This window comes from Mastigoproctus giganteus, chromosome 2 (assembly GCF_048544385.1).
Source record: "Mastigoproctus giganteus isolate SK-2022 chromosome 2, ASM4854438v1, whole genome shotgun sequence".
Taxonomy (NCBI): domain Eukaryota; kingdom Metazoa; phylum Arthropoda; class Arachnida; order Uropygi; family Thelyphonidae; genus Mastigoproctus; species Mastigoproctus giganteus.
Window position 1 is genome coordinate 225,430,198 of NC_143576.1, and position 24,478 is coordinate 225,454,675.

Here is a 24,478-nt window from a genome sequence, read left to right on the forward strand (position 1 = left end):
GGTGGGCAGCAGAATTTAAATAAGGGGGAAGAGAGCCTGGAAGATGATCTACACTGTGGAAGATCTCAATGTCCATCACTCAAGAAGTTGTTGACAGTGTGCATAATCTGGTGATTAGTGATTGACAAGTGACAGTTTGGCACATCTTTGGCATCTCATATAAACAGTATGTACCACATAATAAGAGAGGTTCTCGCTATGGAAATATGATCAACTCGATGGGCTCAGAAGTTGTTGATAGCAGATCAAAAATGCACAATAATTGTCAAGTGAATATTTGCATCATTTTCAAGCAAATCCAGCAAATTTTCTTGCTTGGTTTGTGACCATGAGACGTGGGTCTATCACTTTCAGCCAGAGACAAAGGAGCAATCCAAACAGTGAACATACAGCTCTTCTCCCCCTCCAAAGAAAGCCAAATCGATTCCTTCTGTTCTCAAAATGATGGCATTGGTTTTTGGTTTGCTCATGGAGTGTTGCTAGTGGGATTACCTTTAGAAAGTCATGTGGGCATATTATTGAAACTGGTGAGGCATTTGTGTGAAAACAACAAAGATAAGCACAGAGGAAAACTCAGCAAATGAATTTGGTCTTTCAGGACAGTGCACCTACTCACAGGTCTGGTATTGTCTTGGCTGCACTGTATGAGTGCAGCTTTGAAATCTTGAACCATTCACCAAATCTGTCTAGCACCATTGGACTTTCACCTATTTGCTCATTTGAAAAAATACTTGGCTGGCATCCATTTTCCTCACTGGTGATGTAACTAATTGCTGCATGGATGCATTCTTGGAGGCACAGGAAAATTTTTTTCTTTGTAGCTGGAATCAACACATTGCAGCATTGGTGGAAAAAGTGTTTAGATTCCAAAGGGAACTGTTTGAAAAGTAACAACCTCAAGTTTATTTGAGGAGTCTGTTACCAGATTCCTCAAATAAACCCAAGACACAAACTTTTCATGCACATTGTGTAAATAGTTTTGAAACCTGAAATACTAATTTGCAGTTGCTAGACAAAATACCCATACACAATCCTTCCATCTTGGAGTGAGAGGAGTATATGGATATCTTATCTAAGCCCTTAGCCACACCTTCTATTTTTGTTATACAAAGCAGTGTGCTATTAAAAAATTGACAATGCACCCTTACACCTTGTTCTTTTTTCAGTTTATAATTTTTTGTTTGTTTTCTGGTTTTTGTGGGATGTCTTGTTTAAAATCACAAAGATGTCATTTGTTTTATTTTATCAATTTCATCCTATGTTTTCCTTTTTTATTTTTTATTTCCGGAAACTTTTTCTTTGTCACCTAAGTTCATTTTAGGGTGCAGAATTAATGGACATGTTTAATATCTTATCTTTAGCTGAATATAATTTTATGTTTAAGGGAATGTTAGATTGGCATTCCATTTGCAACTGTAGATTTAGTGAATCTGTCCTGGATTGCTGGACTCCTTGTCCCACTCTATGAAGAAGTGAGGAGTTGCTCACTGCTTTCATATTTTTATAGTATTAATTTAATGTTTTTGAAACTCTGTGCTATTTTTAACTGTTTTAATTTCATTAGATCTTTTTCTACATTTTAATTTGTGTTTATTAAAACCTTTTTCATTTTAGACAGTATACACTGTCTAGTCAAAATATTACAACCACCTACCTAATAGTAGATACATCTTCCTTTTGCCACAAGTGCTGCCACGACACAGCGAGATGTCATGGAAGCACTTGTGGCAATGCTTAATGCTTTCTGAACAATTTCAGGTGGTATGTTTTGCCATGTTGTCAGGATTGCATCCCATCGATCTGATGGTCTGTGGTGGAGGATCCATGTGCCATATCTCTTGATCCACACAATGGGATTCACATCTAGCATTTCAGCAGCCAAAGTAGCATCTGGAAGTCACTTTCAGGTTTGGTGGACCCCCCCCCCCAGACAATACCAGCAACATAACAGGGTGCATTATCTTGCTGGAATGCACCTGTGCAATCTGGGAAGACGGTCACCATGAAAAGGTGTAACTGATCGGCCATAATGGATAAGTAGTTTTTAGCGTTCAGAGTGCAGTCTAGGAGTATGAGGGCTACAGAAGATTCCTAGAAAAATTCCCCCGTAACAGAACATTGCCACTATTTGCCTGTTTCTGTTGGACGAGGACATCAGAATGATTTCCTTTCACATTTTGTCACCATGCTCTCCATCTACTATCCACATGACACAACAGGAAATGTAAATTTTTCCCCCAGTTGTCAATGGTGCGATGATTCCATTCCATTCAGATGTGAACTTGAGATATCATTGGCAAGGGGTGGTGGTTGTAAGCATGGTGCCTATTCTAGGGGACCATATGGAGAAGGATTAATCAGATTGTGGTTTTGGAAACATTGCTGGTTGTTCCCTTGTCAGCCATTTCACTGTTTTTTCCCTCTATTGGTTTACACAAAGCTGGACAGCCTAAGTTCAACAGGCGCCTCTGTAGCCAGGTGGGAAGGAGCAGCAGTGCGTAGCACACGCTTTCTTGATTAGACCGGGGTTCGAGCCCGTCACCACCAAATATGGAGGATGCGGAAAGGTCCGGGAATGACCACCGCATATTCCTGGAGCAATATGGCCTTAGTTGCTAATGCTCCTAAAAACCAAATAACAATAACAACACTAACTAAGTTCAACTTGACCATTGATGAGGTATGGGCTCTGCCCACTGCCAATCCACTCTTGGAACACCTTAACTACAGCACCCTGTGAACAGTAATACTGCCACCCTTCAACTGGTACCTGAAAATTATCCTTTTTCCTCAAAGTCTGACAGTCCATGTCCCTTGCCCATGTTGATGAACTTCTTATAGACTGCATGCCACAAACCTGCAGTATCACATTTACTGGTTCTCACTATGACACGTGCCACCAGGTGGGGAGGAATGGCTAATTCCTAAAACATGGAAATAGTCATAATATTTTGACTGGACAGTGTATAATATTTTAATGTTGCTTTAGTGACATGTAGAATGATTTATAATAAGTGACAATAATGAAAGATAATGTTTACTCATGCATACATACAGATTGAAATTTAATTATCTATTTACAGCCATGGATCTACAAAAATGTGGAATTTGGTATTGATTTAGACTCTCGTATTGCTTTGGTTGGACCAAATGGAGCTGGCAAATCCACACTTTTAAAACTACTTTGTGGAGAGGTAAATTTCTCTCTCTCTCTCTCTCTCTCTCTCTCACTCTCTCTCTCTCTCTCTCTCTCTCTCTCTCTCCCTTCTCCCTTTCTACTTTGCTTTATTTTTCATGTTTTAGAAATTTACATTTACACGAACAGAATCCTGAAAGGTTATGTGGTCGTTGGCTAAGGATGCAGTACAAGATATTTTGGATGTGTATGGAATTATAAGGGAATCACATCATGGCTTTGTTACAGGCAAGTCAAGGCTGACTACTCTAATTACCTACTATGGGGTTGTCAATTAAGAATTAGATAGAAGGAATAATTTTGACATCATTTACTTAGATTTCAGTAAAGCTATTCATGCAGTCCCATATGAATGATTTTTATATAAATTGTAGAAATGTGGCATTAAGGGTAAGCCACTCCAACATAGTGTATGCTACTTCAATAAGAAATTATTTGGATGGGGCTAAGAATTGGCAGCTGAGTATTTAATACTGGAAAGTGGTCTCGCATCTGTGTAGCAGCAATGCTAGAGTAACGTACCACTTGGATACCACCAAACTCAAGTTTATAGATAATGAAAAAGGAGTAACTACAGTCTGATATGTTTTCTGAACAGAGGCTACTAGGACAGCTCATGAAGTTTTTGATATGAAAACATCTATGGTGGCACTGGAGTAAAACCGATTGGTAACAAAATTTTCTTATGGAAATGGCACAATTGGCATAACTTCCTGTTAGGTTGCTGTTAGATTTTAAATGACGTCACTTCCTAAATGGTGCTAACAATGTTAACTCAGTCACTAACGTTGATTCAGTAGAGTAAGCAGCAGGTAGTAATGTTATGCAAGAATAAAAGCTACTGAAGAAGCCTCTCGTGTCGAAAAGGAACAAGTTCAAAAACAGAGACTAATAAAATATGCTTCTCAAGATTTTGATCAACATCAACTTTCTAAGTAGTGTAAGTAAGTTTCGATTAAACCATTTAAAATTTAAACCGTTTTGGTTCAAGAATGCAACGATAAAACAATAACTTCAACACACAACAATCACTTCTTGCAGTAGTTTTTGGTTACGATGTTATACTAGAGTACAAATAGATTTTGCTGTAACTGTTGAATTGCAAAAATACCAAATCTAATTTCAATTAACAACCTATAAGAGGCTGTTAATTAACAACATAATTTCAATTAACAACCTATAAGAGGCTGTTAATTAACAACCTAATTTCAATTAACCTATAAGAGGCTGTTAATTAACAACCTAATTTCAATTAACAACCTATTTAGAAGATAGCTAAAACTCCAGCTGAGTGAAATCGAGAGAAGTATGCAAGAATAAAAGCTTCAAAGCCACTGAAGAAGCCTCCCAAGTCGACAAAAGAATGAGTTAAAAAACATAGAGAATGAGAAAGAAAAAAAATGCAGAGTTTAATAAAATGTGCTTCTCAAGATTTTGATCACCATCAACCTTCTACATCAGTTTCTCATCAAGAAGCTGGACTGTTGACATCACAAAATTATATTCAAGGACTTCCTGAAGATTTCAATCCAGAAGATTTGAGTTCAAATGAATTACCTGAGGATTTTCAATTGATTCCTGAACTGTCTAGACAGAGTGTACTGGAACAACCAGCTTCTGTAGCATCATCCAAAAAGAAACAATATCATATTTGTTGTAGATCCTCCACAGGTTTCAACAATAGCCGAGCATGAAATCATTTACAAGGACATCGAACGTGACTGTAACTCCTATAAAGAATCTGAACGACAATTTCTGAAAAATACATTTGGAGCTGTTTGTGATAGCTGTGATCGATTAGTTATGAAAATTATGTAAAATTGTGCACTACAGGAAGTTATATGTTACCAACCTTCCAGCTGCAGACATAACAACTATGAAAGCTTGTAATACTTGTCGAGCATCTCTCAAAAATTATTCCATTCCAACATATCCTGCTATTCCACCTCATCTGTTTCGATTGGATTTAGTAACCGAGCGACTCATTTCTTCTCGTATACCATTCATGCCAATTAGAAGACTGAAACATGGTTTCGGCCAAATCAAATGTTCCAGTAAATGTTAATTCGACAGTGAATCATTTGCCTCGGAGAATAGATGATGATTATTGCGTTAATTTTCATATCAAACGTAAAAAAATACAAAAATAGGGTTATCTAATGGCTTGGTTCATAAACGAGATGTAAAAGTTTGGTTAAAGTATCTACTTACGACTCTTTTGTATCGTCTGTATGATATTGAGATTGGTGAAGCATTCTTCGATGAAAATATGGAACACGATGATGTTCCTACACATGGTGATATGAGTGAAGCTATACCTGTTGAAGAAAGTTTAGTCGCTCAACGACAAACTCTTTATGGAGTGATGACAAATATTTACGAATAGCTTCTGGTGAATGAAATGTTCTGCAAAGTTTACTTTTTGACGAACATGCTGAAGAATTGTCCTTTCTTAGCATTTTACATTGGTCAGTATCGAGAGTTTACAGATTATTTAAAAGTTACACCGTTTATGATGGCATCGAGTGAACTTTGTCGTTCACATCAGCATGGAATGACACCTTATCTTTATATGGCCATGAAAATAATGAGACTAAGAACTCGAGATTTGTTAAGAATTGCTTTTAAATACGTCGGAAAAGACGTATTTAAAAGCAACCTTTACTTATTGGCAAACCATACTTGATAACCACTAATACTGACGTGTCCGATGGTCTGGCAAACGGAGCCTTAGGAAAATTGGCACGAAGAGACTAGTTCTATTAAACATCTCTGGTTGAAATTTCCAGGGTCGACATGCTAGAACGAAGGCCATTCTGTTTGCTATGACTCGAGAAATTGATTTAGAAGCTGTACCGATTGCAAGAAGTAAGAGTACTTCATTGATTAACAACAGAATGATCTCGGCTAAACAGAATCATTTTCCATTAATACTGGTTTGTGCTATTACCATCCATAAATCTCAGGGAGTTTTTCTATTCCATAGTTTATGAATACGAGAAAATCGCAAACAACAACTAGTTTATGTTGCATTATCTTGAGTTACTGATATCAGTGATCTTTACATTATTGCTGCAAATGGAAAAAAGAAATTTTATCATGGACTGAGAAACTACATCTGCCTTGCACTTCAAGCTGAAATGACCAAGTTGTTGAGTAATCCTATACTTATCATGCAAGATACTTTATTCGAGTTCATCAGTAAACGACAAGATCATCTTTCCATTCTAACGTTAAATTGTCAGTTTGTGCTCACAGTGATGCCATTGATGTTTTCACATAAAAAAAAAACATCTTTTGTGAGTACAGGGTACACACGCTGCCTCTCCTTAACTCGTTGAACCCTAACTCACAAAAGTCGTGAGTTAGGGTTAAACTTGAAAGTGTCTGCAATTCTGCTCAGACAAGACAGGAGTGAGTATATGATGAGGGCCTTGTCAATCACTTCGGCTCTGGAGAGATAGTGCAAGGCTAACGGGGTAGAATTTTTTTTTCAGCGTAGTCTGTGCATGCTAAAAGGAGAGACTGCTTCTACAGAGATGGGATACACTTATATAAAAAAGATGCAAGAATATTTGCTGATGCTATCGAGGCAATGTTAGGTGGGTCCTAAAACTGATAGTTTGGGGGAATTCACAGACTAAAATATTAACGTTTCCGCAGGCAGAAGTGAAAGTGATTCTTGCACTGCTTCTATTGTAATGAGCAGCAACCTAGAGAACAAGCTGCTGGGGATTTCAAGAGCTGCTAGAAGTCATTATGGAACAAGTAAATACATGGGCTGTGTTAGGGTAACTAAGAGTAAGAATAAGTGCATGTATACTTGCATGTACACTAATTCTAGAAGTATAGTAAATAAAATTGATGAATTTGAAGTGCTGATCAAGACATCAAAGGCAGATATTGTTGGGATATCAGAGACACGGTGTCATACAGATATAAGTAGTGCAGAATTGGAATTTGAGAAGTACAATGTGCACAGAAAGGACAGAGAGGGTGGGAAGGGAGGAGGTGTTATGCTGTTAGTTAAGAAACATAAAATCGAAGGAACTGTATTCAGTTGACACAGGTGGACAGTGCAACATTGAGTCTGTTTGGTGTGACATAAACACTGGGAAAGGGAAAATGAGAGTAGGAGTATGTTGTAGGCGTAATGATGCTGGTGAGTACAATGAACAGTTGTGCAGAGAAATAGAATGGGCCAGTAAATCAGAATGTACTGTAATGTGGGATTTTAGCTTTCCAGATATTGGCTGGAACTTGTGGGTTGGTCACTCGCATGCTAGCAAGACTTTTGAGGATTGGAGGATTGTTTTCTATAACAACATGTTCGAGGGGCAACCAGAGATCTAATTATCAGAAGTGATTATTCATGCATTAAGAATTTGCAGATAAGGGAACCACTAGGTGACAGTGATCAGTGTATTGATGTGAAATTTACTTAAAGATGTGACTACCATCAAGGGTAAAAGTAAAGGTTTTTGTTTTCGTAAAGGTGACTACAGAGGTCTCAGACAGTTTTTAAATTCTATAGATTGAGATCAACTAATGATGTTACCAATGGTGAATTCTAAATAGGAAGTGTTCAGGGACTTAATCTTGGAGGCTACTAGCTTTTCATACCAACTAAGAAATACAGTTCAAGGTTCAGGCCTAAATGGATGTCGAATGAATTAATGAGGCTCGTGGAAGAGAAGAAAAATGCATGGGATGCATATAAATTATCAGGTGACACAGAAACCTATGACAAATATAAGCTAGTCTGTAATCAAGTCACAAAGGAGGTTAGGCAGGTGAAGGCAGATTACGAGAAATCTTTGACAAAGGATGCAAAGAAAAAGAGCAAACAGTTCTTTACTTATGTAAACTCTAGAAGGAAGGGGATGAATCAGATTGGTCCACTTAACATAGGTGGTTTGACTATTGATGATACTGTTCAAGTAACTGATAAATTGAATGAGTATTTTGCATCTACATTCACACATGAGGAGTTATTCAAGGAGGGGAATGTCAGAAGTTTATCAAACTCTAACAGGAAACTAAGTGATTTTGTGATAACTGAGAGCAAAGTGTAGGAGAAATTATTGAAGTTGAACATAAAGGCACCTGGACAGATGGAATCTATCCAGTTATAATGGCAGCAAGGGAAGTAAGCAAACCCTTAGCTATAATTATAAAAGCATCCTTAGAGTCAGGGGAGGTCCCCATGGACTGGAGACGTGCAAATGTATCCCCAATTCACAAAGGGGGTTTAAAGGGTGACACAAATAATTATAGACCTGTTAGTTTAACTTCTGTTCCAGGAAAAATAATAGAGTCACTGGTTAAAGAGGTGATATAGGATCACCTAGACAAGAGAGCAGCAATAGTTCAGAGACAGCACGGGTTTGTTAAGGGGAAGTCTTGTCTGACCAATTTGATTGGATACTACAATGTGGTCACAAAGGAACTGGATGGAAAAAATAATTTTGATATCATATAGTTGGATTTCAGGAAAGCATTTGATACTGTTGCACATGGAAGTCTGCTGTACAAATTGGAACAGTATGGCATTAAGGGCAAGTTACTGCAATGGATAAAGGGATGGTTGAGCGGGAGATGGCAGAGAGTGGTAATAAATGGACATTGCTCTACATGGACTAATGTTATTAGCGGAGACCCTCAGGGTTTGGTGCTGGGACCGTTGTTTTGTGTATTTATCAATGATATCGATGAAGGTATATCAGGCTTAATGTCGAAGTTTGCAGATGGTACAAAGGTTGGCAGGGTTGTTAATGACACTAAAGACAGTATGCTACTGCAAAAAGATCTAGAAAAGTTAGGCAGATGGGCTGAGAAGTGACAACTGAAGTTTAACGTTGACAAATACAAAGTACTACATATGGGTAGCAGTAACCCATGAGAAACATACCAACTGTGTGGTACTACACTGAGGAAGGTGGAGAATGGAAAAGACCTGGGGGTAATTGTGCAGTCAGATATGAAATTCTCTGAACAGTGCAAACGGGCTGCTAGAGCAGGTCATGGAGTTTTGTCAATGATATATAGGAATTTTGGTAGCAGAGACAAGGACGTAATTATTCCTTTGTATACTTTTGTATACCTTGTAGGGTTGTTCATTCACACAGTAGCAAGACGTTTTGTTTTGATGAATTTATTTTGAATTTATTAAAAAATTTACTGGATGAATGCATTCTATACCAGCGTAGTTTCTTTCATTGCCTCTCACATCAGAGAGGCAATGAAAGAAAGTGGTGCCTCTGTAGCCAGGTGGGAAGGAGTAGCACACGCTTCTTGATTAGACCGCGGTTCGAGCCTGTCACCACCAAATACGGAGGATGCGGAAAGGTCAGGGAATGACCACCGCATATCCCGGAGCAATATGGCCTTAGTTGCTAATGCTCCTAAAAACCAAATAACAAACAACATAACAACAACAAAGAAAGAAAGAATCTTGATTTGATTATTAACAGCTGCTCGTAATGCCTAAGAACCTGTAGATAAAAGACATGGTAGGTGGAAGTGATCATAGTGTCTTGATGTGAGATTTACTTAAATATGCAACTGTTGTCAAGGGCAAAGGAAAGGGCTTTTTCTTTTGTAAAGGTTACTAAGTGGTCTCACAGTTTTTAAATTCTGTGCTGTGGAACAGACTGAAGTTACCAATAGCAAATTCTAAATAGCAAGCATTTACTGATGTGATCTTGGAAAATTACCAGTCTTTAACTATCAGTTAAGGGATATTGTTCAATGCTTAGACCTAAATCAGTGTCAGATGTACTGATGAAACTTTCTGCATAGAAGAAGAATAATGCATGTGATGCATATAAATTATCAAGTGATAAAGAAGCCTACCAACAGATATAAACTAGTCTGTGGTCAAGTCACAAAAGAGGTTAAGCAAGCAAAAGCAGATTGCGAGAAGTCTCTGACAAAGAATGCAAAGATTAACAACAAAGACTCCTTTACTTATGTAAACACTAGAAGGAAGGGAGTGAATCACATTGGCTCACTTACGAATATTTTAAATGTTGATGAATCTGCTCAGGCTGGCTGCCCACAAAAAAGAGAATAGGTATTTTGCATCTACCTTCATTCATGAGGAATTTTTAGAAATGGGGATGCCAGAACTGTATGAAATTCTTACACGAAGCTGAATGATTTTGTAATAACTGAGAGGAAAGTCTATCCAGTTACATTAAGGGAGGTAGTGAATGAAATGAACAAACCTTTAGCCATAATTATGAGCACATCATCATGGCATTCAGGAGAGGTCCCTATGGACTGGAGATGTGTGAATGTATGCCCAATTCACAGAGAGATCAAAGGGTGACACGAGTAATCACAAACCTCTAGCTTGATTTCTGTTCCGGGAAAAATAATGGAGTCGCTGATTAAAGAAGTAATGCAGGAATGTAAAGACATGAATGCATTTGTACTTCAGTCACAGCGTGGATTTGTTAAGGAGTGATCTTGTCTGATCCTTCTGATTGGATACTGAGACAGTGACAGAGGAGCTGGATGCAAATAATAATTTTGACATTGTATACTTAGATAAAACTTTTGATACTGTTGCATATGAAACATTACTGTACAAATTGGAGCAGTATGACATTAAAGGCAAGTTATTGTTATGGATGAAGTATTGGTTGAGTTGGAGAAGACAGTTCTTATCAGTAGGCTCTTGGACAAATGTCACTAGTGAGTGCCTGCAGAGTTCAGTGCTGGGCCTGTTGTATCCTATATTTATTGATATTGATGAAGGTATATCAGGCGTAGTGTCTAAGTTTGCAGATGATATGAAGGTTGGCATGGTGGCTAATGACAGTAATCAGGGTATGCTCCTGCAACGAATTCTAGATAAATTAAGTAAATGGGGTGAGAAGTGGCAGTTGAAGTTTAACATTGACAAATGCATGGTGCTTTGTCTGGATAGCAGAAACCCAGCTTAACATGCCAACTGTGTGCACACTCAGGGTAATGGAAATTGGAGAAGACTGGGAATGACTGTGTAGCCAGGTATGAAGTTCTTTGAGCAGTGTAAAAATGCTGCCAGGACATGCCATCTAATTTTTTCAGTGATATAAAGGAATTTTGTCAGTAGGGTTTACAAATGCTTCCAGAAGCATTGGAATCTGTTTACATTCTCATTTTCAATGATACTGCTTTTGAAGGAGGTCTGTCTGAATAACCAGTAGGTTTTCTAATTTCCCTAAGATCTTCTGCCCTCAGAACTTTCTTGATCACACTTCATATGAGCTTGATTCTTCCTTAGTTAATTTATTTGTCATTTGATAATATTTCCTTTGGTCCTGAATTCAGTTTCAGGCATTCCAACAATTTCTTAAATTTATTTTCAAGTATGTTTATTTTTAGAACTTCTATCATAGTAGTACAGAATATTTTTAGGAAATTAATAAAAGCAAAGATGTTTATTAACACTTTAATGCATAAGACAGCATTTGTCTCAGTTTTTCTAAGAATTAGACCATGTGACACAACATATTTGCAGTTCACTTTACTGTTTGAGAAGTATGACTACTGCAGCATCACACTGACTGGGTATTTTTTAACTTAAAACAAATATAGATGGTCTGGCAGACTTAGATATGATCCCCCCCCCCCCGACAGGTTATGGTATTATTACATTTTTGAAAAAAATATATATATATATTTTTTATTAACATTATAGTGGTTAATGTAAACAATATATTAGTTACATCATTACATTTAGGGCACCATATTTACATTATTATTTTTTTATCTTGCAAGATTGATTATCTTTTAATTTTTTTAATTAGAGTGAGGGACTTAATTATTTCTCTTAAGTAAAAGCAAACATTGCTAGTATGTTTGTGTGTACATTTTTTTTTTTTTTTTTTTTTTTTTTTAAATGACATTAATTACTTATAGGTTGTCCCAACTGATGGCCTTATTCGTAAGCATTCACATGTTCGCATAGCAAGATACCATCAAGTAAGTAGTGGTTTTATTTGCTTTTAAAAATAAAAATTGCTTTAAAGTTATTGTATGGAAACAAAAAAAAAATTAAAATTTTATAGCAGTGTTTTTATTAGGGATTTAAATAATAACGCAGGAGTTATTTCCTTGGATTGTGGAAGTGACAATATATCACCAATACATAAAAGATTTCTCTAAGAGTGAAGTGGGTATTCTATCAAAAGCATTACTAAAATCCAGATATATAATGTCAGAGTAATTTACCAGATTTGTTAGTCAATTTTATCTTAACTGGCAGTTAAGATCAGTAATAATGGTTTATCAGGCTGTAAGCTAAGGTCTTTTTGTTTTCCATGGAATTGATGGGAATTTTTTTTTTTTTTTTTTTTATGTGAACCCCAAATACGAGAGGTATTAGAACCTATAGTACTTAGTACTGTGCTTGGGTTGGAGGTTGAGAAGACGAAAGAAGATATTTGTTGACATTGGACTTGAACTTCTGTAGATTGTAATTTTCAGGAAATGCGTATGAAGGAAGGCTGTTCCAGAAAACGGCAGTTGAATGAATAAATGAGGAAGATGAAAAGTTGGTTCTGTGGGTTTGAAGTTGGACAGTAAATGGATGTTGGCTGGTGGCGGCACGTGTTCGGACTGTTTTGAAAGAGAGAGCAGGAATTATAGAAGCCAGTTCAGAAGAACAGTGCCCGTGGAAGTATCTGTAGAAGAGGCATGCATGTGGGAACAATATTCCATTGCAGGGCGGATTTGCGATTTATACAGAGTGAGCAGCTGTTTGGAAGAAAAGTAACGCTGAGAGCGAAAGAGAAAACCAAGTTTTTTAGATGCAGAGGAAGCAATATTTGTAATGTGCTTATGCCAAGGTAATCCCCAAAAGAGATATATCATTTTGCCTAGAAATCGGAGTGTCACTAAAGATAAGCATAGGAGCAGAAGAATCCTTTTTGCGAGATATAAGACAAGACTGAGTTTTAGAAGGGTTGAAATCAACTAAGTTGTCTTTGCCCCACTGGAGAATTACCTGAAGATCGGCATTTAAGGAATTGGCAGCAGATTTTCGAGAATTTGAAGCTGATTGAGAAGGACAAGGTTTCTCAAAATGGAAAGTTGAATGCAATGTGCTATCATCGGCAAAACTATGGATAGGATTTCCAGTCAATGGAAGAAGGTCATTGATATACAAGAGGAAAAGAGTGGGGGAAAGAACTGAACCTTGGGGGACACTGGCATTAGTGGAGAAGTTAGAAGACAGAGAGCCATCTACCATCACCCTCAGTGAGTGATCAGAGAGAAAACTGGATACCCAATTACTAAAAACAGTTGGCAAACCATAAGATGGAAGCTTGTTTAGAAGACCTTTATGCCAAACACGATCAAAAGCCTTTGAGATGTCAAGAGCAACTACTTGTTTCACCGAACCTTTCCATTGAATTAGTCCATAAATGGGTAACATATGCCAGAATATCACCAGTGGATCGACACTGACGGAATCCATACTGGCGATCGTTGATCAGACGGAAGGTTTCTAGGTAGTTTAAGAGTTGGCGGTTAATTGATTTCTCCATTACTTTAGAAAGAGAAGAAGTAATTGCAATGGGACGATAATTGGATGGGAGGGATTTGTCACCCTTTTTAGGAACTGGCTGGATATGAGCAAATTTCCAAGCAGAAGGAAAAACACCTTTGGAATAAGAAAGTGAAAAAAGGTGGCAAAGAATAGGAGTAAGTTCAGGAGCACAGGTTTTGAGAACAAGTGGAGAAATACCATCAGGACCTGGAGCTTTCTTAGCATCAAGATTCATCAAAATCCTTCTGATATCCTTTTGACCGAAGACCACAGGAGGCATTGAATGGATCGTGTTAAGAATGGTGGGAGGTGTTTACCAAGATCATTAATACATGAGCTGGAAGAAAAATAGGATGCTAGCAGGTGAGCTTTATCCTTGGCTGAAGTGACAACAGAACCATCTGGTTTGGATAGAGGTGGGAGCAGAGATGGGCAAAAGTTGCGGCAAATAGCTTTGGCAAGAGACCAGAATGCTCGGCTACCATTAGGGCAAGAAGCAAGTTTTCTACTCTTAGCCTGTTCAAACTCTAGTTTGGACTGATTAATAACTGCTTTACAATTGTTGCGAGCTTTGGTGTAGGCACAAAATGAATCTGAAGAATTAGAAACAAGTCAATTACGATATGCAACATTCTTCTCTTGGACAGCCTTAGCACATTTATTGGAAAACCAAGGTTTAGATAAAGGACGAGATTTTAAAGTGGAGTGTGGGATAAAGGATTCCATTCCTGCAAGAATAATTTCGCTGACACGATCTGAGGAAACGTTGACATCAGAAGTTTGAAACAGTAATCCAACCAAGGAAAAGAAGAAAAGAAGTCTCGCAGGTCATCCCATTTTGCATTCTTGTAATGCCAAACAACACGAGGTTGGGAATACCCATGAGATAAAGGTTCCATTGGAGAAGAGACAATCACCAAGTTGTGATCTGAAGTGCCTAAAGGACCTCTCACTTCGACCGTGTACTTAGAAGGGTTGTTTGTGAGAAAAAGATCAAGCGTATTGGCTATATGATTAGGATTGTCCGGTATTCTTGTAGGTAAATGAACAATCTGTGCTAGGTCATTAGTAATTGCAAAAGCCTCAGCATCTCGACCTGCTGGGTCGGTGTGACTAGAAAACGGAAGCCAGCTGGAGTTGTGAACATTAAAATCACCACAGAAAATTACCTCACTGGTAGGAAAGTTGGACTGGAGAAGGTCAAGTTGCAAAGAGAGGAAGTCAAAGAGCTCCAAGTGGAGTTGGGAGAACGGTAGAGACAACAGATGAATTTGACACAATGAGGTAGAGAGATTTTAAGCCAGAGAAGATCAAAGTTCTTCTCGAAGATCAGAGAAGATTAGTAAATTCATTAATGTTTTAGGTTCCCATTCAGGCAAATAAATTCCATGTAGAAACACTGCCATAACCATCTTATGACTATTCACAACTGTTAAATGCTGAAATTTGCTTCCTACCATTTTTTTTTTTTTTTAATATTTTAATTATTTATTTATTATATTTTTTTTAATTATAGCACCTTCATGAACAGTTAGACTTGGATATTTCAGCCCTGGAATATATGATGAAATGTTTTCCTGATGTAAAAGAAAAAGAAGAAATGAGAAAGATTATTGGTCGATATGGATTAACAGGTCGACAGCAGGTAAAATGATGATTGTTGTTTCTGTTTGTGCTTCTACAAAATGTTTTTTTTTTTTATGTACATAGATATAATTGTTTTTTTTTATTAGTAGTTCAGTAATATAACTTAAATATATATTCTTGATTTGCATGCAGAAATATTCCCAAGTCTTGCTTAGCAATATAATGGATGTTTTGCCTTATATGAATGATATGCTGAATTGTCATAAATTACAAAAATGTAGTGCAGAATGGCATAGAATGACAGATTTTATTATATACAAATCTGCTTTTAGATAGCATTTACATCTTTATTAAAATTTAAATAAAGGCAGAAAACTTTTCTATTACATTATCTAATGTATATATATATTTTTCTTGGTGTGTGTGATCTCAAGTTGATAAAGACTACTTGAAATTGAAATACATTTAATTATGGATTAAGGAAAAAGAGCAAATATGTTAAATAGGTTTCGATTTCTGCCGATGGTAATATTAAGATAATTCATGTATCTTAATATTACCATCGGCATATTAAGATAATTCATGTAAAGGGAAATTGTTCTAAAGAATGGAAGTAGAGAAGACGAACAAAAAAAAAAAAGGTTAGTTTAGTTTGTTTGAACTTCGCTCAATGACTGGTGGTTAGCTCCTGCATGAATTCTACAGAGTTCAGAAAAAGAAATGTAGGGATATTTTGCCATATTTTTAAAAATATTTAATCAAAAATATTTTAATATGATTTGAAACAGACTTTGTATGGTAAATATTATAAAAATAAGTAAATGTTACACTTTTTCATACGAAAATTAGTATTTTGGAATGTTAAAGTAAGCTGTTAGAAAATTCTTGATCCCTGAACTGTTCATTGCAAAAGTTATATGCAGTGTATCAGTCTGATAGTTTCTTATCCCAAAAGCTACCGAGGAGGGAGGGACTGAAGTAAGTACCATAATGTGCACCAATTGGTTATTACAGTTAACTGTAACTATGAGACCAATGTACGAAATAAGGTACAAATAACAAAAGGTATGAAATAATGAAATATTTCATACGTTAAAAGTTATCCCCTTCAAAATAATTTCCTTGGGTTTGTGCACACTGTTCCATATATTCCTTCCAAGCACAGAAACATTTCTAGAAATCATTTCTGTAAGCCCCTTTAACACTTCAACATCATTTTTTTTTCTGAATGTCTTTAGTGGACCGAAAATGAATTCTCTTAAGTACACTTTTCAGTTTAGGAAAGAGGAAAAAAGTCATAAAGGGCTAGGTCTGGCAAGTAGGGTACATGATCACACACTGGAATTTGTTTTTTGGCCAGAAACTGGTGAACAGAGAGTGCATTGTGTACTGGAGCATTGTCTTGATGGAACATCCAACCATTCTTCCACAATTCAGGCCTCTTCCTTCGAATTTTTTCATGCAGCCATGTCAGAACTTCAATGTAGTATGTTTGATTGGTGGTCTGATTTGGTGAGACGTATTCAGCCATAATAATTCCTTTAATGTCGAAGAAAACAAGAAGCGTGGTTTTAATTTTTGATTTTGACATTCTTGCTTTTTTTGTATGGAGGATTGTTTTGCCTTCCATTGCATTGGCTCTTTTAGTTTCTGGGTTGTACTGGAACAGCCAACTTTCATTATGAGTAATTACAGTACTCAGAAAATCTAGATCTTCAGTTTTTTTTTTTTTTTTTTTTTCAAAACATCTGCACAAACTTGGAGTCATCTCATTCTTTGATCTTCGTTAAAATTTTTTGGAACCATCTTGGCACACTTTCCTCGTGCTTTGATTTTCACTTAAAATTTGTCTAACTATTTCTATGTCCATATTGAATTCCAATGCAACCATTCTAATGTTTAAACAGTGATCACTTTTAATCAGTGTCCTTACTTTGTCCACATTTTAATCAGTTTCTACGGATACCGGACAGCCTTGTAATTCATTGTCTTCCACAGTCTCTCTTCCTTCTAAAAACTTTTATGCCATTTAAACATACAAGCTCTTGACATAGTATCTTCCTCATAAACTTGACATAACTCATAACTTTGGTGTTTTCTTTAGTTTTGTTAAAAATTTGAGGTCGATTCACTGTTCAATTCTTTTGTCTGTCATTTGTCCAGCAAACTGTAATAATGCAAGCTAATGAAAACCTGTCTCACTGTAAAGCAAATGAGCATGTTGGAATGTGACTTGGCAGACGGCTGAAAGGTTCAAGGTCAACTGCTGTTCCTTTATTTCACAGATGGTGTGTAGTGGCTGTGCATGCAGTCTCATTATTTAATAGCCATATCTCGTATGCTTTTGATGAAATGCAGTGTTCCTTTAGTGACTATACAATATATTCATACCAAGCAGATATGTATGTATGCTGTTTCTGTGCAATTCACTGTGAGAATGGGCAGAATGAAAGATTTAAGTGATTTTGAGCAGGATATGGCATCTTGGGAACTGCAACCCTGCTGGGATTTTCATGTAGGACTGTATCTAGACAATGGTCCAATAACCAAATAGTATCATCAAACCAACAGCGATTGTCAGAAATGGCTTGACGTGAGAGGCCAGTGGTCAGCCCACCATATAACAACGTAGTACAACAGTATTGGTATTTAGTATTAGTAATGGCCACATGGTGGAAGGAAGCCTATGACTTATGCTTCACCAGCCAAAAAAATAAATAAATAAAAAGAAAATAATAAAATAAAATGATATGAATAAAAACAAATTAATAATAAGAAGAAGAAAATTAAAATATATATATAATAATAATTAATAAGAGAAAGGAAAATGACAATCTATACATTTCCTTAGGTAATTATCCAGCTGACCTTTGAATTTCCCCAGACTGTCAGCCTCTACCACCCATGTAGGTAACTTATTCCAGTAATTTGTAACTCGCTGGCTAAAATAAAACTTCCTGCAATCCAGTCTAAACAACACCCCCCCAACTTGAAATTATGGTCCCTACCTCTAGAATCATAACTGTGAAAATTTCATCTTTATTCATTTTGCTTATGCCTCTCAGAGCCTTAAACACCTCGATCAAGTCTCCTGTAAGGTGCCTAGTTTGCAAGCTCTGCAACCCACATATTCGAAGTCTTTCCTCGTATGTACACCCTTTTGCCATTCTCACCACGCCAGTTACCTGTCTTTGAATCCTTTCAAGAAGAACAATGTCTTTCTTTAGGTACAGTCTCCATACTTGAACACAGTATTCCAAATGTGGTCTAACAATAGCCTTATATAATGGGATTATCACGTCCTTATCTCTACTAGCGATTGTTCGATAAATCATCAATAAGACAAAATGGGCCCCTCCTTGCAACCAGTCTACAATGCTCGGAGAACTTCATATCTGACTGTATCGTAATACCAAAGTCCCTTTCTTCCACTACTTACTTTAGTTCAACTCCGCCAAGTGTATAAGTTACAGGAAATCCCCGACTTACGTAACGGTTGCGTTCCGTGGAATGCTGCGTAAGTCAGATTTTACGTAAATCGGGGAATTTCCCTCATGCTTGTGCAGCACTCGCACCTGTGCTCGCTGAATTGATTGAATCAAAAAAGAAATGTTCGAACATGTAAATAGAATTATTTATTGTATTTATTCAATTGTTTATGTCATTCAGCAGTAAAAATTGCAAAAGCGTGCAATTTAAAAAAATTTTCAAAATTATAAAATTATAAAAAAAGAGAGGAGACAGGCATAATGTCAGTAAGTTTTACCTCTCGAGCATCGTTGCCAGAATCAACGTCTTCAGCTGATAAGTATGCCGCTGCGGAGATTTAGAAGGGTTCAGCTGCTCAACCTTACAAAAGAACATATTAATGGATGACTGGACAGTGGCTTTTTTCTTTTCATCATGGATTTCTTTGTAGCAAGCAAGCATATCATTCATCCCTCTGTTAACTTTTAAGAATCGTTCGCTGTCAGGATCCATCTTCTCAAACCTCGCCATTGCCATCTCTCTGGTGATAAAGCGTCTCGGCTGCTCATTTGGTTCATCTTGAGCTTCGTCAGCATTTTTTTTCTTTCACTATTGCTGCCTGCAAGTCAATATGTTATTCGTTAGATAATCCTTCTCGTCTTCCTCTATTAACTCCTCCACATCTTTGGCATCAACCTCCAACTGAAGTAACTCTGCAACCTTTACAATCTTATCTGTAACCTCTTCATATGATTTGTATTTTTCAAATCCTTCGTAGTCTTTTACGTGCCACGGGCATATTTTCTTCCATGTACCATTTAAACAACTTTTAGTAATTTCCGCCCAGGCCTTATTAATGTTTAAGATGGTGTGATAAATATTGTAAGATTTCCAAAGGTCTCTCAACGTAAAATTTTTCTCATAGTCTACTGCAGACAATACCTGAGCAAATGTTGTGCATAAATAGTATGCTTTTAAATTTGAATTAATAACACCCTGACCCATAGGTTGGATGAGTGAAGTCGTGTTTGGCTACTATGACTCTCACATTCGAATTGAAAGCATCTAGATGCATAGGATGTCCAGGGAACATTATCTAATAGAAGCAAAATCGTGAAAGGAACACCTTTGTCTTTACAATATTTTTCTACCTTGGGGATGAAGCAGCATTTAAACCAATTTTCAAAGAAAAATATTTTTATCCATGCTCTCTGGTTTGAGCGGAAATGCACGGGTAGGGTGACTATTGATGCCCTAAATGCATGAGGATTTCCAGAATGGTACACAAGCAGTGGTATTAATCTGTAATCTCACACTGCATTAGCCCCAAGCAAGAGCTCGGCCCTATCTTTTGAAGCCTTGAAACCCGGCATTGTATTTTCCTCTTTGGCAATGTATTTTCGATCTGACATTTTTTTACAATACAGAGCAGTTTCGTCAATGTTAAATTTGCTGCATTGAATAGCCGCCTTCAATAATTTTTTCCAACACATCACAAAATTTCTCTGCAGCTGCAGCATTGCCATTGGCAACTGCACCGCATATTTTAACGTTGTGGAATTCAGCGTGGTGCTTGAACCTATTAAACCTCCCATTGCTTGTCACGAACTTGGGTTGGGGTTCACCATACTTATCTTTAATATCTTTATAAATACTTGTTGCTTTTGCTTGAATGACTCGAGGGCACTCTCTTCTGAATCTTATTTTCCATCCATATTATTAGCAGCTGTTCCATCTTCGATATAGTACCTGAACATTGTTTTGTGATCACTGTTGATCTTAAGTGCGTTGATCCATTGACATGTTCTTTTATATGTGCACTGTCCAATAAAATGGTATTCACTGTTGAAGTAGCGAGACCTAATTTCCTTGCAATAGATAGATAAATAAATAAATAAATAAATTTTCTGTTTATACTTCGGCACAACAACCAAGTCAGTAGAGTTTACAATAAATCGTCAATACAAATATTTATCGTATTTAGTAGTCACGGACTTGAACCCCGGTCCACTCAAAGGAACATGTGCTATGCATTCTCGCTCCTGACTACTCGGCTATGTCAGATGACATACTTTGTCCACCTTCGTACTTCTTAATCATTTTCATCTTCATTTCTAAATGAATTTTGTTTCATTTCCTGGCACTACCACCACTTGCAGTTTTCGTTGGTCCCTTTCCCTTCATCATTGTAATACGTAAATAGGAATGAAGAGAAGTTTCTGAAAATTTGTTTTTTATATGATTGAAGATTTCAGTGAAGGGAACACATTTCACTATAATAGCGTAAAAACCTACACAATTGCAGTTATCGGGATTATCGCAAATGCAATAAGATCGAGTTTACTGCCCGTTTATAATTAGATGCACTAACAGAAAAGCCCAATAAACTGGAAAGTGCAAATTGTTTTTATTGTTTTTTGGTCGTGACCTCCAGAAACGTGCTTTAGAAAAATATAACAAAGGCGTTAAAAATTCAATTCTTATAATGGGAACATATGATAACGATTAAAGGGTAGTGCAATTTCCATTATAAATATGACCTTTTAGAGAGATAAAAAGCTTAGTAATAACGAAATTTTCAACTTCTAAGGACTTAGAACGAATTACCAAAAAAAGAAAACAATGTGTTATTGGGTTCACATTATAATATTTTCACGATACCCCCATTTATTCCTATGGGATGCAGAATACGTTTCCGCGAATTTAAGTTTGCACCACCCAGCAAAAACTTACGTAAAGTCGAATTTACGTAAGTAGAGGATTACGTTAGTCGGGGAGCTCCTGTATTTTGGAGTTACTGTTCCCCTGGTGCAGTACCTTACACTTTGCTGGATTAAAGCATAGCTGCCATTTTTCTGACCATTTCTGAAGTCTATCTAGGTCATTCTGAAGAAGCTCTTCTTGGTGGCAGTCATTTACTACTCTACCAATCTTTACATCATTTGCAAATTTAAATATCACACCCTCTATCCCTTCATCGATGTCATTTATGAAAATCAAAAACAACAATGGTCCTAATACTGATCCTTGTGGAACCCCACTTCTTACATCAACCCAATCTGAGGAATAACCATTTATCACAACCCTCTGCCTCCTGCTCTGAAGCCACCCTGCTATCCATATAAGGATTTTCCCTGTAATTCCAACCTGTTCCAGCTTATAAAGTAACTGCTCATGTGAGACTGATTCAATTGCTTTGCTGAAATCCAAATAAACAACGTCGAAATTATTCCCTAAGTCCAGCTCTTGAGTGACCCTGTCAAAACAGATAACCAGATTAGTTGCACATGATTTTCCCTTTACGAAACCATGCTGAGTATAATTCAGAATTCAATTTCTACCTAAGTGATCCTGAATTCCACCCTTGATCATAGTCTCCATGAGTTTCCCTACTACTGAAGTTAGATATCTGGTCAGTAATTTCCCACTTCACTTTTAGAACTGCCCCTATTTATTGGAGATACATTGGCACTTTTCCAATCCAATGGAATCACTCCTTAGTCCATTGATGCTCTCTTAATTAGCCTCAATGGTTCAATGCACTCACTTGACACCTCCCTTAAGATTATAGGGTAAACGCTATCAACCCCAGGAGCCTTACTGGCCTCTAGGCTCAAGTTTTTTCATTAAATAAACGTGCGAAATTTAAAAATCATTAATTACATTTTTTTCAACTTCACTCTGAGAATTTCTCATTGTTGTGAAAGTTTTTTTCCTGTAAATATCAATGCAAAGTAACTGTTGAGTTCATCTGCAACTTCAGCTGGGGTATCTAATACTGTCCCACGTCCATTACATAAGGGTCTGATCTGGTTTGTCCTTCTCTTCTTTGCATTTATATATGTGTTTATATGTGCCTGCCAGGGGCAAAAGTTGATGACGTTGTAGAGCAGATATCATAATTTAAAGGCATAAAAGGTGATATTGCTGTACACGCTGCCACTAGTGACCTTAAGAGTAAGAGATCTGCAGATTTACTTAACAAGTACAGGTCAATGCTAAAAAAAAAGTCACATGTTAGGATTAAATTTGAAAGTGTCTGCAATTCTGCCCAGACACAATAGGAGGGAGTATATGATGAGATCGTGTCTAATCATTTCGGCCCTGGAGAGATTGTGCAAGGCCCAAGGGGTAGAATTTTTTTTTTTTCAGCGTGGTTTGTGCTTGCTAACAGGAGAAATTGCTTCTACATGGATGGTATACACTTAAATAGAAAGCGTGCAAGAATATTTGCTGATGCTATCAAGGCAGTGTTAGGTGGGTTAGAAAACTGCTAGTTTGGGGAGGATTAACAGACTAAAAGATTAAAGGTAGCCCCAGGCAGAAGCGAAAGTGATCCTTGCACTGCTTCTATTGTAATGAGCAGCAGCCTAGAGAGCAAATTGCTGGGGATTTCAAGAGCTGCTGGGAGTCATCATGGAACAAGTAAATACATGGGCTGTGTTAGGGTAACTAAGAGTAAGAACAAGTGCATGTATACTTGCATGTACACTAATTCTAGAAGTATAATAAATAAAATTGATGAATTTGAAGTTCTGATTAAGACATCAAAGGCAGATATTGTTGGGATATCAGAGACATGGTGTCACACAGAAAGAAGCAGTGCAGAATTGGAATTTAGGGAGTACAATGTGTACAGAAAGGACAGAGAGGGTGGGAAGGGAGGAGGAGTTATGCTGTTAGGTAAGAAATACAAAATCTAAGGAAGTGCATCCATTTGACATTTGTGGACAGTGCAATGTTGAGTCTGTTTGTTGTGACAAACACTGGAAACGGGAAAATGAGAGTAGGGGTATGTTATAGGCGTAATGATGCTGACGAGTACATTGAACAGTTGTGTAGAGAAATAGAATGGTCCAGGAAATCAGAATGTCTTGTAATGGGGGATTTTAACTTTCCAGATATTGACTGGAAATTGTGGATTGTTCACTCACACGCTAGCAAGACTTTTGTGGATTTATTGGAGGATTGTTTCTACAGCAACATGTTCGAGGGGCAATCAGAGGGTGTAATACCCTTGATCTGATTATCAGTAGTGATGATGCATGCATTAGAAATTTGCAGCTAAAGGAACTACTAGGTGACAGGGATCACAGTGTAGTGATGTGGGATTTACTTAAAGATATAACTACCATCAAGGGTATAGGGAAGGGTTTTTGTTTTCATAAAGGTGACTACAGAGGTCTCAGACAGTTTTTAAATTTTATAGAGTGGTATCAATTGATGATGTTACCAATGGTGAATTCTAAATGGGAAGTCTTCGGGGACTTAATCTTGGAGGCTACTAGGCTTTTCATACCAACTAAGAAATACTGTTCAGGGTTCAGTCCAAAATGGATGTTGGATGAATTAATGAGGCTCGTGGAAGGGAAGAAAAATGCATGGGATGCATATAAATTATCGGGTGACACAAAAGCCTACGACAGATATAAGCTAGTCTGTAATCAAGTCACAAAGGAGGTTAGGCAGGTGAAGGCACATTACGAGAAATCTTTGACAAAGGATGCAAAGAAAAACAGCAAAGAGTTCTTTACTTATGTAAACTCTATAAGGAAGGGGATGAATCAGATTGGTCCACTTAACATAGGTGGTTTGACTATTGATGACACTGTTCAAGTAACTGATAAACTGAATGAGTATTTTGCATCTGCATTCACACACGAGGAGTTATTCAAGGAGGG

At 37.1% G+C, this 24,478-nt stretch overlaps 1 protein-coding gene across 3 annotated transcripts in view; it reads left to right on the forward strand.

Moving 5' to 3' along the window:
- The window catches only part of LOC150090182 (ATP-binding cassette sub-family F member 2), a 142,322-nt gene that overhangs the window by 89,256 nt on the left and 28,588 nt on the right, over positions 1-24,478 (forward strand). For all 3 annotated transcript variants that reach the window (XM_090389768.1, XM_090389770.1, XM_090389769.1), the window contains exons 11-13: positions 3,084-3,194; positions 12,110-12,172; positions 15,259-15,387. In XM_090389768.1, the coding sequence (XP_090245894.1) occupies positions 3,084-3,194; positions 12,110-12,172; positions 15,259-15,387 (303 nt within the window). The remainder of the gene's footprint in view (positions 1-3,083; positions 3,195-12,109; positions 12,173-15,258; positions 15,388-24,478) is intronic.